The 15,348-nt window shown below is 43.5% G+C and overlaps 1 protein-coding gene across 1 annotated transcript in view; it reads left to right on the forward strand.

The window, feature by feature from the left end:
* The first annotated feature begins 1,745 nt into the window (after positions 1 to 1,745).
* MMP20 (matrix metallopeptidase 20) overlaps positions 1,746 to 15,348 on the forward strand; it is a 53,033-nt gene continuing 39,430 nt past the window's right edge. The window contains exons 1-3 of the mRNA XM_006206699.3: positions 1,746 to 1,878; positions 8,977 to 9,224; positions 13,897 to 14,045. Of these exons, the coding sequence (XP_006206761.1) occupies positions 1,753 to 1,878; positions 8,977 to 9,224; positions 13,897 to 14,045 (523 nt within the window). The 5' untranslated portion in view covers positions 1,746 to 1,752. The remainder of the gene's footprint in view (positions 1,879 to 8,976; positions 9,225 to 13,896; positions 14,046 to 15,348) is intronic.

Below are 15,348 nucleotides of genomic sequence, written 5' to 3' on the forward strand. Positions count from 1 at the left end.
GGCCTGTCACTCCATTTTTTTCTCTTCCAGGTGGGAAGGTGTATCAGATTGCAAGGGAGGGGGGGAGAGAGAGAGAGAGAGATCCTATAGGAATAACCTTGGATCTAATCTAAGTGTGAAAGTAAGACATTCTCATATTTTTAATTTAATAAATACTAATATTAACTTATTTGTAACAGACTTCACAAATGACTATAAAAAGCAGGTGTGTCACCACTGAAACACGCTGCTATAGAGAGCAAGGGCGGTGCAGAACGCTTTCTGTGCCTGGGATGGTCTTGTCACTTTGTATACAGTTTTTTTTTTCCATTCCATCCCATACTTCATAATCCTGTTTGCTCAACTACTGCAGTGATTTTTCCACCTTTAGCATGTGCATCAGAAACACCTGGGGGGGCTTGTTAACATCAGTCCTCTGGGCCCCCTCCCACAGTTTCTGAGTGAGTAGGTCTGGGTGGGGCTTGAGAAGCTGCATTTCCAATAAGTTCGCCAGTAATAGTAACGCTGCTGGTCCGGGAATCACATTTTGAGGATCACTGATTGAGTCATCCTCTCATCCGTTTATAAAAAAATTAATTAAAAGCCTCCCTGATGCCTGGTACCAAAGTAAAAAGATAAATTGAACATGATTTGGTAAGAGGTACGAGCTAACATCTCCTGAGTGCTCTTCTGAGGGCTTGGTTATGACCTGGTTTACTCCTTTAAGACAATTCTTCAAAGTGGGTCTTTTTTTTTGCCCTATTTTACAGACAAAAATACAACAACTAAAAGAGAGTGGGTAACATGCTCAAAATTATACGACAAGGGTCAGAACCAGGACTTGAACTCTCAGGTCTGCTGGATGCAAGTGACACCTGCAGACGCCATGCGAGTTACCTCTGTGACACACAGTATGGCTATCAGTCTTTTGCGGATTAAAAGAACCTAACGTTCAGAGAGGTTAAATAACTTGCCCGAGGTCACACAGCTAGGAAGTATCTTAAACAGACTTTAATCTCAGTTTTTCTGATGCCAAAGTGCTTTTGCAGCATTTCTCCCCGTTATCTCTACATCAGGATCCATGGTGCCACTCAGCCGGACCGCACAGAGAACGGGGCGTTCTGTGCGATGCTTTGCTTAACCGAGAACATCTCTCTTGTGTTGACTTCAAAAGCTTTCTAACAGTTCTCAGTGCACTTTCCACCCTAAGTCAGCACGGAATAATGGAATGTTTCCTCGATGATTCAGGATCTTACGTGTCCCAGAACCATCATTATAAGCAGCCTTCATTTCTGAGAAATGTCGAAGTGGCTGCAGAAGATACAGGTGATGGGACTGAATGTGTGAGGAGCCCAGAATGACGGGGGACAAATTCAATGGTCTTCCACTCATTTACCTTTTCTGCAAGCGGAATGGAAGAGGCCCGGAACTGAGACCAATCAAACGCTTCCACTGAGTTGGGTCCAGAGGAATCAAGTTCACTCCAATTTGTGTAAGTCGCCAACCCATGGCATTAAAAGTGACCCTGTTTTTAGTTCTTTTGCGACTGGGGAAATCTCAAAGGATGAAGCTTACCCTGACTCCTGCGTACCGTCGTGTTACCCCGTCATCAGGGGAGAAGGGAGCTGTATAATTAGCTTTTGAGACATGAATCATCCTTGCTCTGAGGGCCCAGACCTGCTCAACTCTATAAAAGCAGCTCAAGGCCGAAGTGCCAACGTGCACGGTCTGTCGTCCCCCAGGCTGATATAATTACCAAGCTACCCTGAGGAGATGAAGGTGCTCCCTGCATCTGGCCTCGCTGTCCTCCTCGTCACGGCTCTGAAGTTTTCCTCTGCAGCCCCCTCCCTATTTGCAGCCACCCCCAGGACCTCAAGGAACAACTACCATCTCGCACAGGTTTGTGAATCTTTGCACAATTCCCTCTTCCCTCCTCCTACCCCCCAAGAAACCTAAAGGGGATCATGAGAAAATAAGGAAAATCTGTTATGGTTTTGAAATCATCTTCTAAGTCCACTGAAGTCTAATGGATACCATCTCCTGGGCAGCTAAGGCTGGTGTCTGGGGCCGGCTGGGCACCAGTGCTGCGTGATTGCATACATCAATGAAGAAGGATCTATCCAGGTATCTCGCTGCACACAGAATTTGAGGTGGCTTGCAAAAAATACATGCATAACAAAAAGACAGATTTGCACAGTAGAGATGGCTGGGAAATTTAGGGCTAAGCATCCCAATGATCACAACAGAAAAATTTCCTGTGTTCATTTATTTGAAAAATGGTTCTTGTACTCAGGACAAGCTTTATTAAAATTCGGAGCGAACCAAGTTTTTCCTGGGCGCCTACCTACTTCTCACGTGAGGGTCCTTCCTCTCTAAAGCATATGCCCCAAGCACCTAATTTACTTACACTTTCTGTATGTCCCTCTTTTCAAATCTCTCCCGGTTGACTGCTGGAGAGGATCTGATACAAAGAATTCATACTAGAATTTCTGCAAAAATGAAGTGTGACTCAAAGTGATTCAAAGTATATTTGCTTCCAAGTGTTTTTCGGGCACTTAAAGGAAGGTGGCGATCTTAAACCTGAAGAAACGAGTCTCCAGTGATGGCGTTTCCAACATTCATGAGAGGCGTGTAGATAAGATATTTTTTACAGGAGGGTCTCTTTTTTAAGTGTCAATCAAAACCATAGCGTGTCGGCAGTTGCCTCAGGGTTGCTTTCCGCCTGCCAGGCTTCACCTGTGTGAAGAGCAGCGTAGAGCTAATTTTGTCCCAACCACACCGGAGTGCCCCTCCCGACTGTTCACACCATTTGTCCACTCTAAATTGGCCAGTCCCCCTGCCCCCCCCCAGTCGTTAAACAGTTTGAATATCAGCCCTGCATATAAGCAGCATAGTGGCTGCCAAGTACAGACCTGTTAAATTGAACTGCCTTTGATGGGAGCCTGCTTTCAGATGAACTAAATTCCAAATAGCGTATCTCAGGACACGGTGCGGTGGGGGGTGGGGGCCTATTTCAAACTGTATTTTCCTGGTGCCACCAAGCTTTGCATCCCTTCTCCCCAGATATAATTTGTGACCTCCAGAAGAAGAGCCATGCTGGGGCCAGAACTGATCAGGGGTGGCCGAAGACGGGGATTTTGTCCAGGCTCAGGTCACCTATGGTCATCAGATCCCAACTGGCCTCACCTGTTCATTTACATATCATCTGTTACCGCTTTTGTACCATGAGGGCGGAAACCACATAATGAAACCAAAAATATTAACTATCAACATTTAGAGAAAACAATTAGCTGACCACCACCCACCCTCTGCCACCCCCAGTGGTCTCTGCAGGAATAAGGACAGCTAGTCCTGGGAAAAGCCATCCTTGCTTGGGGTATTTGGAAAGAATTAAGTGTTCTTAAAATGTTGGGGGTCTTTAATGACCATTTACTTCTTCCTCTCCAAAATTAGTCAGCCCACCTCAGTCTCCCTTATGACACACTCTCTGCAAGACCTTCGACCAAGCAGCAAGGAAGCTTGTCAACACCTTCCACCTGCAGACAGACCTTCTCCTGCCTGTAGTGGCCCCGGGCATCAGCCCTGGGCGGGAGCAAGTATCACACCACAGCAGGCTGGAGTGAGCTGGGCAAATCTCCAAAGTGGATCCCAGAGGCTAGAAAGGAACCTTAGCATTTATGGAAGTATCCAACTGAGGCAGCCTTACAATACAACAAATGAAATGACACGAAGGTAGATTTAGTTCACAAAATAGCTTAAGTTCATTCATTCAGCAGCTATGGACTGAATGCTTACCAGATGCTCTGGGCCAGGGTCGGTTCTAAGCACTGGAGAAATCTCAGTGAACAAAACAAGCCAAGTCCCTGTCCTTTCAGCATGTACATGGGGATGATGGAGGAGGTGGGAAGATGCTGGGAAACGATAAACAAGTCAATAACAAGGGCCCAAGATTATTTCAGAAAGTGCTAAGTGATAGTGGAAAATAAATTAACCAGGATAATAGAGAGTTACTGGGACCGGGGAGCAGGGGGTGGGTGACAGGAGGCCTTTGCACCTGAGTAGTCCAGGAAGGTTTCTCGGAGGAAGCGACATTTGAGATGACCCTGAATGTCACAGTCATGTGAAGGTCTGGAGACAGAGCAGTCCAGGCAGAGGAAAGAGCCAGTGCAGCAGCCTGGGAGGTGGAGGGGCTCGTGCTGACGTTGGGCTAGTGCAGCAAGAGGGTGCTGGCTGAGTCCCAGCGCCCCAGCGTCAGGCCAGGCCTGGGGGCCCAGCTCAGGCTAAGCACCCCCTGCACTGCACTGCTTTCTTCTTTCTAGATCGCTCGCTGTGAGAGAACAGTTTCTTGTGCCTGGAAACTCCAGGCAGGCAACGTTTCCAAATACTACAATGCTTCTTCCTAAACCCATGGACGCGATAATATAATCTATGCTTAAAAAGATAAACAGGTTTTTAGCCGATTTATTTAATGCCCACTGTATCCTTTAAATTTTGACTTGGTTAGTTAGCATAAAGGCTTCAAAAATGATGCAGTGATGAAGTGCTTAGCCCCATAATCCAAGGTTTTATTCTTTTTTGTTTGCTTTTTAAAAAAATTAGTAATATCAATACAACATTAAAACAGGCTGTTAAATTGTCCTTAAAATAATACAAATTTTCATTATTACATTATTATGAACTCATAATTAAAGAGAATAAAAAGGAAAATGGGGGGACGGTATAGCTCAGTGATAGAGTGTGTGCTTAGCATGTACGAGGTCCTGGGTTCAATCCCCAGTACCTCCATTTAAATAAATAAATAAATAAATGCTAATAAATAAATAAATAAACCTAAATTCCCCCAAAGTATAAACATAAATAAAAATTTTAAAATAATAATAATAAAATAAAACCTTCCAAATACAAACTGTTAAATCCAGGTGCTTTAACTACCATTTTACTTTCTGTGCATAAAGATATTTTTCAATTATTATATTCAGAATTTGGTTCTTACCTTTCTGATCATTATGTCATAACAAAATTTTGATTTTTATACAATTTCAATAAACATCATTTTAAAGAGTTACAAATATTCCAGAATATAAGTGAGTTATAATTCATTTAACCATTTCTTTTGTTGGACACATAGATTATTTCCAAATGAGTAATGTTTCTACGAACATCTTTGTACATCTTTGTACAGCCTAATTTAAAGGATTTTTTTTTCAAGATGGATTTCCAGAAGTGGAATTAATGAGTAAAAGGGTATATGCACTTTAAATATATCAAAATACATTTGAAAGCATCTTCACGCTGGCTCCTCACTGGGGTGGTCAGTAAGGAAGACACCAGTCCCACTTTATAGATAAGAAAGTTGATACCAAAAGAAATTAAAGGAATTGCCCAAACTTGTTAGAACCTAAGGTTTATCACACAGCAAAAAAATTCTCACTACTCCATTTCTGTGACTTAGCCCAAACTGAAAGAAATGTTGAAGAAACCATATCTTGAACTTCACCTCATCCTTGCACACATAAATCTGAGAGCTAAGCTCTTAACTCAGGAAAAACGCTAGGAAAGTGCCCTGAAAGAGATTTGCAGACACTGACTGGTGCATTAAAATAGATAAACAAGTTAATACTGTATAGCACCAGAGAAATATATTCAATATCTTGCAGTAGCTCACGGTGAAAAAGAATATGAAAATGAATGTATCTATGTTCACGTATGAATGAAGAATTGTGCTTTATGCCAGAAATTGACACAGCATTGTAAACTGACTATACCTCAATTTAAAAAAAAAAAAAAGAAGAGATGGGAGGGAGACCGGGGCCCCTGGCTTCTGGGACTGACCCTCTCGGCCTCTGGTATTCCTGTCTATCAACCACTGGTAGAGAAGCGAAGGAGGACCACCCGATTGCCAACCACAGACTCCTGTGCTTTTACCGATGGAGGAGTGTGGAAGGCAGGCAGCTGAAATGATTCTTGGGGGTCCTGAAATCGTTGACCCAGGCCCATAATCAGGTCTGTGCACATCCGTGTGCCTAACTGAACATTTGGACTCTGAAAAATACACTAAAATCTTGTCAGTAACTTTGGCAGGAATGTGCCCAGAATAATTTGGGTTCTCAGCACCTCAGAAGATCAGATAATTCTTCAAAGAAACATATTTTCATATTTGGTCTAACGAATAAGCTCTTGAATAGTGACTGAACACCTACTATGCGCCGAGAACAGTGTCAGGCCAGGGTCTGTATCTGTGGAAGAGTCACGATGCCCAGCAGGAAGGAGCTTGAGCCCCGGCAGGTGAGCATGACGCCACGGCAGTGGATGATGGCGCCACGTGACAGGTGCAAGTACCACATCCCGTGGGCACACCCGGTAGGGGCAGCTCACCAGTATCCCTGCAGTAACCAATCCTTGTTCTCCTTTTAGGTAGAAATGGTTTCTCATTTTACCTTCACTTCACTAAGGGTGGTTTTAGTCCTATCTCCTCCCACTGGCCTCAAACCTTTTGAACCGCAGGTCAACTATCTTATGCATGTTTTCATGAAAAAAAAATTTTATTGTAAAAATTATTTATGCTCACAGCCAAAAAAAAACTGTTAAACATATATAACTCAAAAAAGCATTATTCTCAGTTCCATCACTAAAATACAAGCACTGTTAATCCTTTAGTCTACATTTTTTCAAAACTCTTTCTATAACTCAGGCTGGGACTAGGGCAAGGGAGTGACACCGGCTTGGACTCTGTTTTTATTTAAAATTTTGATATTTTGTCCATCATAGATTTTCTGCATTCATTTTGAATTTTTTCCAAAAATATCACATTAAATATTTTTCTTGATACTTGAGCTTTTGGCAGCCCCCACCCCACTTCCTCCCCCAGTCCAAGTTTGTTACTGTATTTACCTATATCTGTACCCATATGACACACTTTTATTTACAAACGTGGCTTAGACTATAATCATAGTTGTAAACCCCTTTTCCCTTAATATTACCATAAGCATCTTCTTATGTGACCATATTTTGTGAAATCAAAATTAGAATTTAGAGTGTCAGTGTAACTCATAAGCTAACAAGGGAACAAAATATTTGAAATCAAAATGGTCTCAGAAAACACAGAGCATCTGGTCTTCTGCACAGAGCTTACCTCTGAAGAGTGTGATTCAGACCGACCATGAGAGTCGCATTCCCCCAGCATCACCTCGAGCAAGCAGAATGGCTCAGAGAATCAACATCTTGCCAAAAAGATCAGAAACATAAAGCGCTTACTTAAGTAAGATGGCCTAACCCAGAGTTGGAAATGGAAGAGCAGATAGTCACACCTTCCGTTCAGGGCCCCTCCTCTGGGCTTCAGGTGCCTTGACCTTTTCCTCCTCTCGGGATCTCATCTCACCAAGATTTTTACAAGAAACGACCGCCAGGGAGTGAAGTCGTCTCACAAGCAGGGCAAGGTGTAAGGTTCGGCTGCCCCACAGGACGAACACAGAGCATCTCGTCCAAAGAAGGGAGCGAGTCTCACTCCTTTTCCTTTTTTCCCCTAACAGTTGCAGTCCAGGTTCATAGCAGAAAACTTTGGGGTAAAGGAAAGGAGAAAGAATGAATTGTCACCCATAATTTTACAACCCTGAGGCAAACAAGATTAATCTTCAGACATAGTTCCTTCCATTACTTATGTTATTCATGCTCATCATAAATTATATATATTAATTATCGATATCTTGATTAATGCCTTAATTTTAAATGTTAATATACATGTTATCATTATTATATTAATATACAGGTATAATGAACATAAGCATAATATGTATATATTATATGGTTTGTTTTATTAATGAAATTATGACTATAATCTGTATAAAGATTTCAGTTCTGCTTTTCTCAGTATATTGTCATTATACTGAGTGCATTATTTCACGCCATTAAATAGTTTTCAAAAACATGATATTAGCAGAGGCCTAGAATTACTTCACAGCAATATTAAAAATATATATAACAAATTTCTTACTGTTAGATGTTAAGGTTGCTTCCACTGTTTTATTATTTATATGTGTAAATATGCATATAAAACATATAAATGAATAATATGCATAATTTATATAGAATATAATAAAATATATAACATGAATATGAAGTTAATAGGATAGATAAATAATATATTTCTTAACAATAAACATGTACCTTTAGTAATATATAAATATAAGAGTTTATATTTAATAAAATATAGATATAAATCTTTAGCTGCTTTTTGTTTTCCTGAAAAAAGCTGGTGAAATTTCTGGGCCAACAGTAGGCTGCAACGCTGTATTTATGTATAGGACCCTGTCTCACTCACTTCACCGGAGAAGTCACAGAAAGTGTTTTGAGTGATATATTAGGGGTTTGAAGCCTTTATGTGCAAATGAAAGCTTTTTAATTTGTGGTTAATCTTATCTGAGCCTAGCCAGCCCTAGGAAACCCGTCCTTTGAAAATAAGTTGCACCCCACATTTTGAACACATCGGAATGCATTAAAAGCCTCAGCTGGGAAACAGATTGACCCTGAGCCTTTGTAGAGGATGACAGGCTTCAATAAAAGGCCTTGGAGAGTTAAAGACATGTGGGCTTTGCATAATGTGTAATGAAAGTATGACACCAGAAGTAGGATACTCTTCATTATGCAAAGTGGTAAAGACTTCACTGACAAATAAATGGTCCATGAGGGAAATGTTCATACTATTTTCCTTCCATGATTTTTCCCTCTTAAAATAACTATTCATTGTAGGAAAAAAAAAAAAGACAAAATGCACACAAATTAAAAAAAATCTAAGATCTCCCCACCCAAAGACAATCATCATTAATAATTTGGCATCTACCTATTTAAGCTTTATCTATGCAAATCTATCTAGTTTTTTCGAACATGGGGCTACGCCCTGCACACTGCCTTCAGCACATCCAGAAGCCTGGCCCTGTCTCGCCCGAGCGCGGCGTTGCCCAGAGCTCATGCTGCGGGGGTCAGCCTGCCTCTCCGTTCCAGGCCTACCTCGACAAGTATTACACGAAGAAAGGAGGACACCCGCTTGGCGAGATGGCTGCGAGAGGCAGCAACTCCATGGTGAAGAAGATTAAGGAGCTACAGCAGTTCTTTGGCCTCCGAGTCACGGGCAAGTTGGACCGGGCCACGATGGATGTGATTAAGAGGCCTCGCTGCGGAGTTCCCGACGTGGCTAACTACCGCCTCTTCCCAGGTGAACCCAAATGGAAAAAAAATACTTTAACCTACAGGTAATGCGATCGAGTCTTTCCAAATTCGGAGAGAAACAGCCTCTCTCTCGCTCCCTCTCTTTTCTTCTCTTCTATCTTCCTTGTGATCTGTGTAAAAATCACGATTCAGCCCCACTTCCTCTTTTCCTCTAACAACGTGTTTTTCCGCCCTTGCTGGGTGGGGCCTTGCACGGGGCTCACCCAGGTTGCAGACCCCGAGTTGCAATTCTCTGCTGGTCCTGAATAACCCTCATTTTTGCTGGAGGAAAAAAAAAATCATGATTCATCACAATCATGAGAAAGAATAAGAACTATTTAGGTCAAATCTCTGGCCAACAACAATGGAGAATTCGCTAGAAAATGTGACCTCATAATCGCTGGCCATTTTAGGCATTACAAACAATTATAGCAACTAGCGACAACACATTTATCTTTAAAGAAAAACTATCTAGTCTAGAATTAATAAACTGACAGTACCAACCCGTTCTCTTAAAACAATATTCCAAATCAAGTCATCAAACTCAGCTACTAATAAATTAAAATTTTTTATTAATTCCAAAAATAATTTATTGGCCATTTATTAAATGTCTACCATAGGCATTCAGTCTTGGAGATAGAAAGGTGAGTAGCTCACTTTCCCTGACCTCAGGGAACTCACCGTCCTTCGGGGGAGGAGACACACGAAACAGTCACAGTAAATGTGAAACTGCAGGTCTAAGCAGAGAACGGTGGCAGCACATAGAGGGAGCTACCAAGTCGCCCAGGCACCAGCCAGTGACGAGCCTGACTTGAAGGTCAAGAAGGAGCTAGTCTTCTCCCAGCCCCAGGCTACCCCATCTCTCACCTTAACTTCCCGCCGCCTCCACACCTGAGCGTGGCCCCCGCCTGGCCATCCTCTGGCCTCCTCCTGCCCCCGGCAATGAAGGATTCTCCGTGGTCCAAGGGGACACAGCCAACCAGAATCTACACCCTCTCTGTGCTCTGGGTACTCAGGCCAGAATTCTGGCCCAGAGGCCCGCATCCGTTTGCGGAACCAGCACTGGCCTCCTCCCCAGACCTCCTTCCCCGGTGCCCGCCTGCCCGTCCGCCTGCAGGTGGGGCTGGAGGCAGGCGGATGCTGCCGCACCTGTGGGCCTTGCGCCTGCCTGGGAGAGGATGCTTAGAGAAAGGGGCGGGCGGAGGGGGTGGGGGCTCCGTTTGTATTTTTCCGCTCCCTAACGTTAGAGGTTTTCCCAGTAGAAAAGGAGCCCAGGCAAACGGGGCTTGGTGTGCAGGGCAAGGCGCAGTGCCGCGGCCAGAGCACAGGGTGCGGGAGCAGGGTGTGCGGAGTGAGGCGGGAGCAGGGTGTGCGGAGTGAGACCCGAGCAGCAGCCCGAGGGGCCTCTAGAAGGAGGCTCCGCGGTTTGGACTTTATTCTGAGGCAGTGGAGAGCCAGGCCGGGTCAGGATCGCATTGCGTTTGCAGGCTGAGCACATCTGGTTGGCATCTGGAGAGACGGAAAGACTAAACTGTTAAAAGAATCCCCGCGGTGGGGTGTTGGAGCTGGCCCCTCACAGATGAGAGGAGCCAATCCTTACATTTTCGGGCATTTTGCAGCCGGTTGTTAAGTTTCCCAGAATTTTGGGAGCCGGTGGCTAAGCACAGCCAGTATTAAAAGCTAAATTATATAAACTTACCATTAAGTATATAGATATCATATTGTATATTAAAATCTATATATATAAGTTATATACAACGAAAAAGCAAAGGTAAAGAAAACGTTGATTTTTAATTATCACGCTACATCTTGCTACAATCTATGTTCATGACATCTCTTATCTATACGATGGAAATCATGGGTTCATCTCCCAACTTTACGTTCACTGATGGCAAGTTAGTAGCTTGAAATTATCCCTAGATGAGTGTATTTACAATACAGAAATCAGCAGACCCCACAAATGAGGAGTTTTGGTCATAGAACCGCTTGTTAAACTGAACCAGGACACCAGTGAGTCCCTGTGATCCAAGAAGACTGGCAAGAGGAGTCCCATAGCCCACTTGTTAGTTGCTATGAGCCATTAAGTCCATAAGGTGGCGCTCTGAACACAATTATCAGTCGGCTTAAGCGCAAGCTTTCCACAAAAATTAAAGCATTGGGGAAAGAAACATCCATTAAGGAATGGAACACACAAGACATTCTGAGATGATTAAGGGTAAGACAGGAAAATTTTATATAAACTCGGGAAGTCTTTCTCATCATTTCTTAAAATAAACTGTGTCATAGAATTTTAGTCTGATTATGTAAAGGGGATAGAGCAAGCTAATTTGGGACTTAGAGAAGTACAGTATGCTTGTGATCGTACCTTTGGGAGGGCAGCCCTCACACCACCTCAGCACACTCACCCTGCCATCCACTTGCTCCTGAACAACCCTCCTTCCCCCTGAATGAACAAAAACAAAAGCAAAAACCCACTAGAGACTATCTTAATACCCTGTATAGCTGTTTGATCTCAGGGTAACTCCTTCTAACACAGCCCAGGAGATTAAAAAAAAAGACAAAATATAACACAGTGCTTACGTGCAGAAGCTTTGGGGCAGTAAGGAACGGGGCTTGAGTCCCATCTAGCTGTGACACACAGATCATTACTATTACCTCTGAAGGTTGTTGCGATGGATGGACCTGGAGAATGTCATTCTAAGTGAAGTCAGCCAGAAAGAGAAAGAAAAATACCACATGATATCACTTATACGTGGACTCTTAAAAAAAAGAAAAAAGATAAATGAACTTATTTAGAAAACAAAAACAGACTCAGACATAGAAAACAAACTTACAGTTACCAGGGGTGGAAGGGGGTGCGAAGGGATAAATTGGAAGTTCGGGATTTGCAGATACTACTACTATATATAAAACAGATAAACAACAAGTTCATACTGCAGAGCACAGGGAACCATATTCAATATCTTGTAGTAACTTATGGTGAAAAAGAATATGAGAACGAATATATGTATGTTCCTATATGACTGAAGCATTGTGCTGCACACCAGAAATTGACACAACATTGTAAACTGACTATATTTTAATAAAAATGTATTTTTTAAAAAAAGGAAAAAAAGTGCTGAGAACAGTGTCTAGCACTTAGTGTGTGCTCACAGGACATCAGCGGTTACCACCACTGCTTTATGAGCCTCCGGTCCCTGGGTCAGGGCTTCTCTCCACGTGCCCTTCCTTTCTGCTTCGCTCCTTCTCCGTCTCTGTCTTCTTCAGCCCAACACACACAGTCAGCTCTGTGCGTGTGGATAACTCAGCTAACACGTGAGAGATGTTCGAGATACTAACTCCATAGAGTCATGAAAAATCACAGATTCATTCTATGCAGTAGGCTTGGCATGTTGTGAAAGCATGAGACAGTTCCTTTAAGGATTCTTGCTGGTTCCCCCTTGGACACTGTAACTCCCTTCTCTTGGCCCTGATCCGTGGAGTTAAATATCTCCTTATTCCTTCCTGCTCCGTTGCTGGGGTTTAGCTACTTACCACCCTCTCCTGGGAGCTGGCCCCTTCCTCTGGGGCCCCCAGGGTTACCACTGTTGGTTTCTAGCTGAGATGGCACCACCTGCATCAGAATAATCTCTGACGCTTGTTAAAAATGCAGATTCCCGATCACGCCTGTGTGTTTAACAGGCTTCCTAAAAGTTTCACAGGTCCTGAGTTCTGAGAACCACTGAGGAGGCCCAGAAAAACACTAGTTTTTATTCATTCGTTCTTCCATTTAGCAAGTGTTTGCTAAGCTCCTACTACCTGCAAGGGCCTGGACTGAGAGCTGGAGAGAGAGAAAGTGGGTGAGGTATCTGCTGTCAAGGTGGGCTCTCACAGAACGGACTTCTAACTCTGCATCCGTTGCTCCCTGCCCCCGAGCCCAGGTCCCAGGTAGAAGCTCCCTTCTCGCGCCCTTCCTTTACCTGCTGCCGAGAACCCCCAGCCCCCGGGCCCCAGAGCAGCACGTCCTAGAGAAACCCCAGCTGTCTCCACCCGCTATTGGCCTGAAAAGCTCTGTACTTTTCCGCCTTCAGGTGTCATTATTACGCCAGGACTTGATGAGAAAGACTCAAGCCTTTTTCAGTCCAAGTGAGCATCCTGGTGACGAGTGAACACTTCCTCTTTAAGAACTACATTATTTTAAGAAAAAACCATCCCCTACGGCCCTGGGGAAAACCTGACAGGCTTTGAATAAGAATTTGCAATACCTCAAAATTCTTACTTTTTTATTTTTCACAATTGAAAGTTTTCAGTCCCTTTGGGGGAAAAAGAGATCCCTTCTCAATTAAAACCACTTTAGGGAAAACGGACTTTTTAGCTACTCATAAATTTACCCGCGGTGTTATTCTTTAAAATGAGTGATATATATATATATATATATATATATATATATATATATATATATATATATATATGTAAAACAAGGAAAGCCAAATTCTTTCAGCACCAGATTATCTCAGCTCTTTCATTTCTCCCCTTCATTTTGCTAATTGTTCACCGTGCTTCAGTAATGTAACAAATATGAAAGCAAAATAAGAATGATTATTTTGGGGAAAAAGAAACCTGACTTGTAGATTTATGTTCAATATTTTTATTTTTATTACAGCCTTGACGTAATTCTCTCTTTCTTCACGTAGGCGTTCTTACTGAAGGGAGAGCATGTTCCTTCTGTTTTCGCAGGATATCCAAGTACACGCCGTCCATGACGCCTGCAGAAGTGGACAGAGCCGTGCAGATGGCCCTGCAGGCCTGGAGCAGTGCCGTCCCCCTGAGCTTTGTTAGAGTAAACGCAGGAGAAGCGGATATTATGATCTCTTTTGAAACTGGAGGTACTGTGGTGCTTCTGGGATTTTTGTTTACTAATGCAGAGAAGAAATGTTTCAATGCTTTTCCTTCTACAATATTCAACCCATGAGATCAGCCCAACCCTCCCCAATACAGTGGTGTGATGGGCAGAGGCCAAGACCGTGGCAGGGTCACCGGTCTTCGTGTGGCCAGAAAGCAGAACCAGAGGGGTTGTCAACCTCCCTTGTCATCATGAGCCTGAGCTGTGGAAGGGACTCGGCATAACCCGCTTTCATCGTGGCATTGCCCCATTAGGGACAAAGTCTGTCAGATCTGGCTTTCCCCTTGGCTAGGAGGCCACCTGACCTCAGCCCGTCCCCACAATGACGTCCATCGCCAGATACCTCCTTCCATATGAGCCAGGCATCTCCCACCTTGAATCTTCACTGAAGGGGATTAATTCCGTGGCGGCCTTGACAGCTTCCCCGTGCAGCACTGGTTAGGAGAGTGGCATTGCCGTCCTACCCACCCTTGCAGACCACCTTTTGTAGTTGCCAGACCTGCCTCCGACCTGCCTCCTTCTTCTCTGTCCCCCACACCCCTTGGTGAGGAGTGGAGCCCTTGTCATTCCCTTCCCTTCTCAGCGTCCTCAGAGCTGGCGTCAGTGAGAATCACTGCCACTTGCCCTTCGCAGAGAAGATTTCTAAGTGTCCCTGTTATTTCAAGTCTTGATCTTAGTTTTAATCTGATGTCAGTGGGGAAACATGCTTAGAAGCTGGGAGAGAGCAGATCAAGCAAGTCCTGAGCATGGCCCCTTTAGAGGTGGCCCTGGGGGTGTGACCTGGCCCACGGTGGGTCTTGTTCCTCCGGGAGGGCCAAGGCCACCCCCAGTGACGTGGCAGGGCAGCGTGGCTCGCCCTCTGTTTTTTAATTGAACTATAGTCAGTTACAGTGTCAGTTTCCGGTGCACAACGTAATGTCCCAGTCATGCATATATACATACATATATCCATTTTCATATTCTTTTTCATTAAGGGTTATTACAATATATTGAATATAGTTCCATGTGCTATTCAGAAGAAATTTGGGTTCTTTTCATCTATTTTTATATCTAGTAGTTAACAGTTACAAATCTCAGAGTCCCAAATTTATCCCTTCCCACTCCCTTCCCCCTGGTAAGCATAAGATTGTTTACTGTGTCTGTGAGTCTGTTTCTGTTTTGTAGATGAGTTCAATCGTGTCCTCCTTTTCCTTTTTCTTTCTTTTTTTTTTTTTTTAGATTCCACATATTAATGATATTGATCTTTCAAACATGTGTTCTGTCCCCTAACACACACGTTGACCAGG

Source organism: Vicugna pacos, chromosome 10 (genome assembly GCF_048564905.1).
Source record: "Vicugna pacos chromosome 10, VicPac4, whole genome shotgun sequence".
In the NCBI taxonomy this organism is placed as follows: domain Eukaryota; kingdom Metazoa; phylum Chordata; class Mammalia; order Artiodactyla; family Camelidae; genus Vicugna; species Vicugna pacos.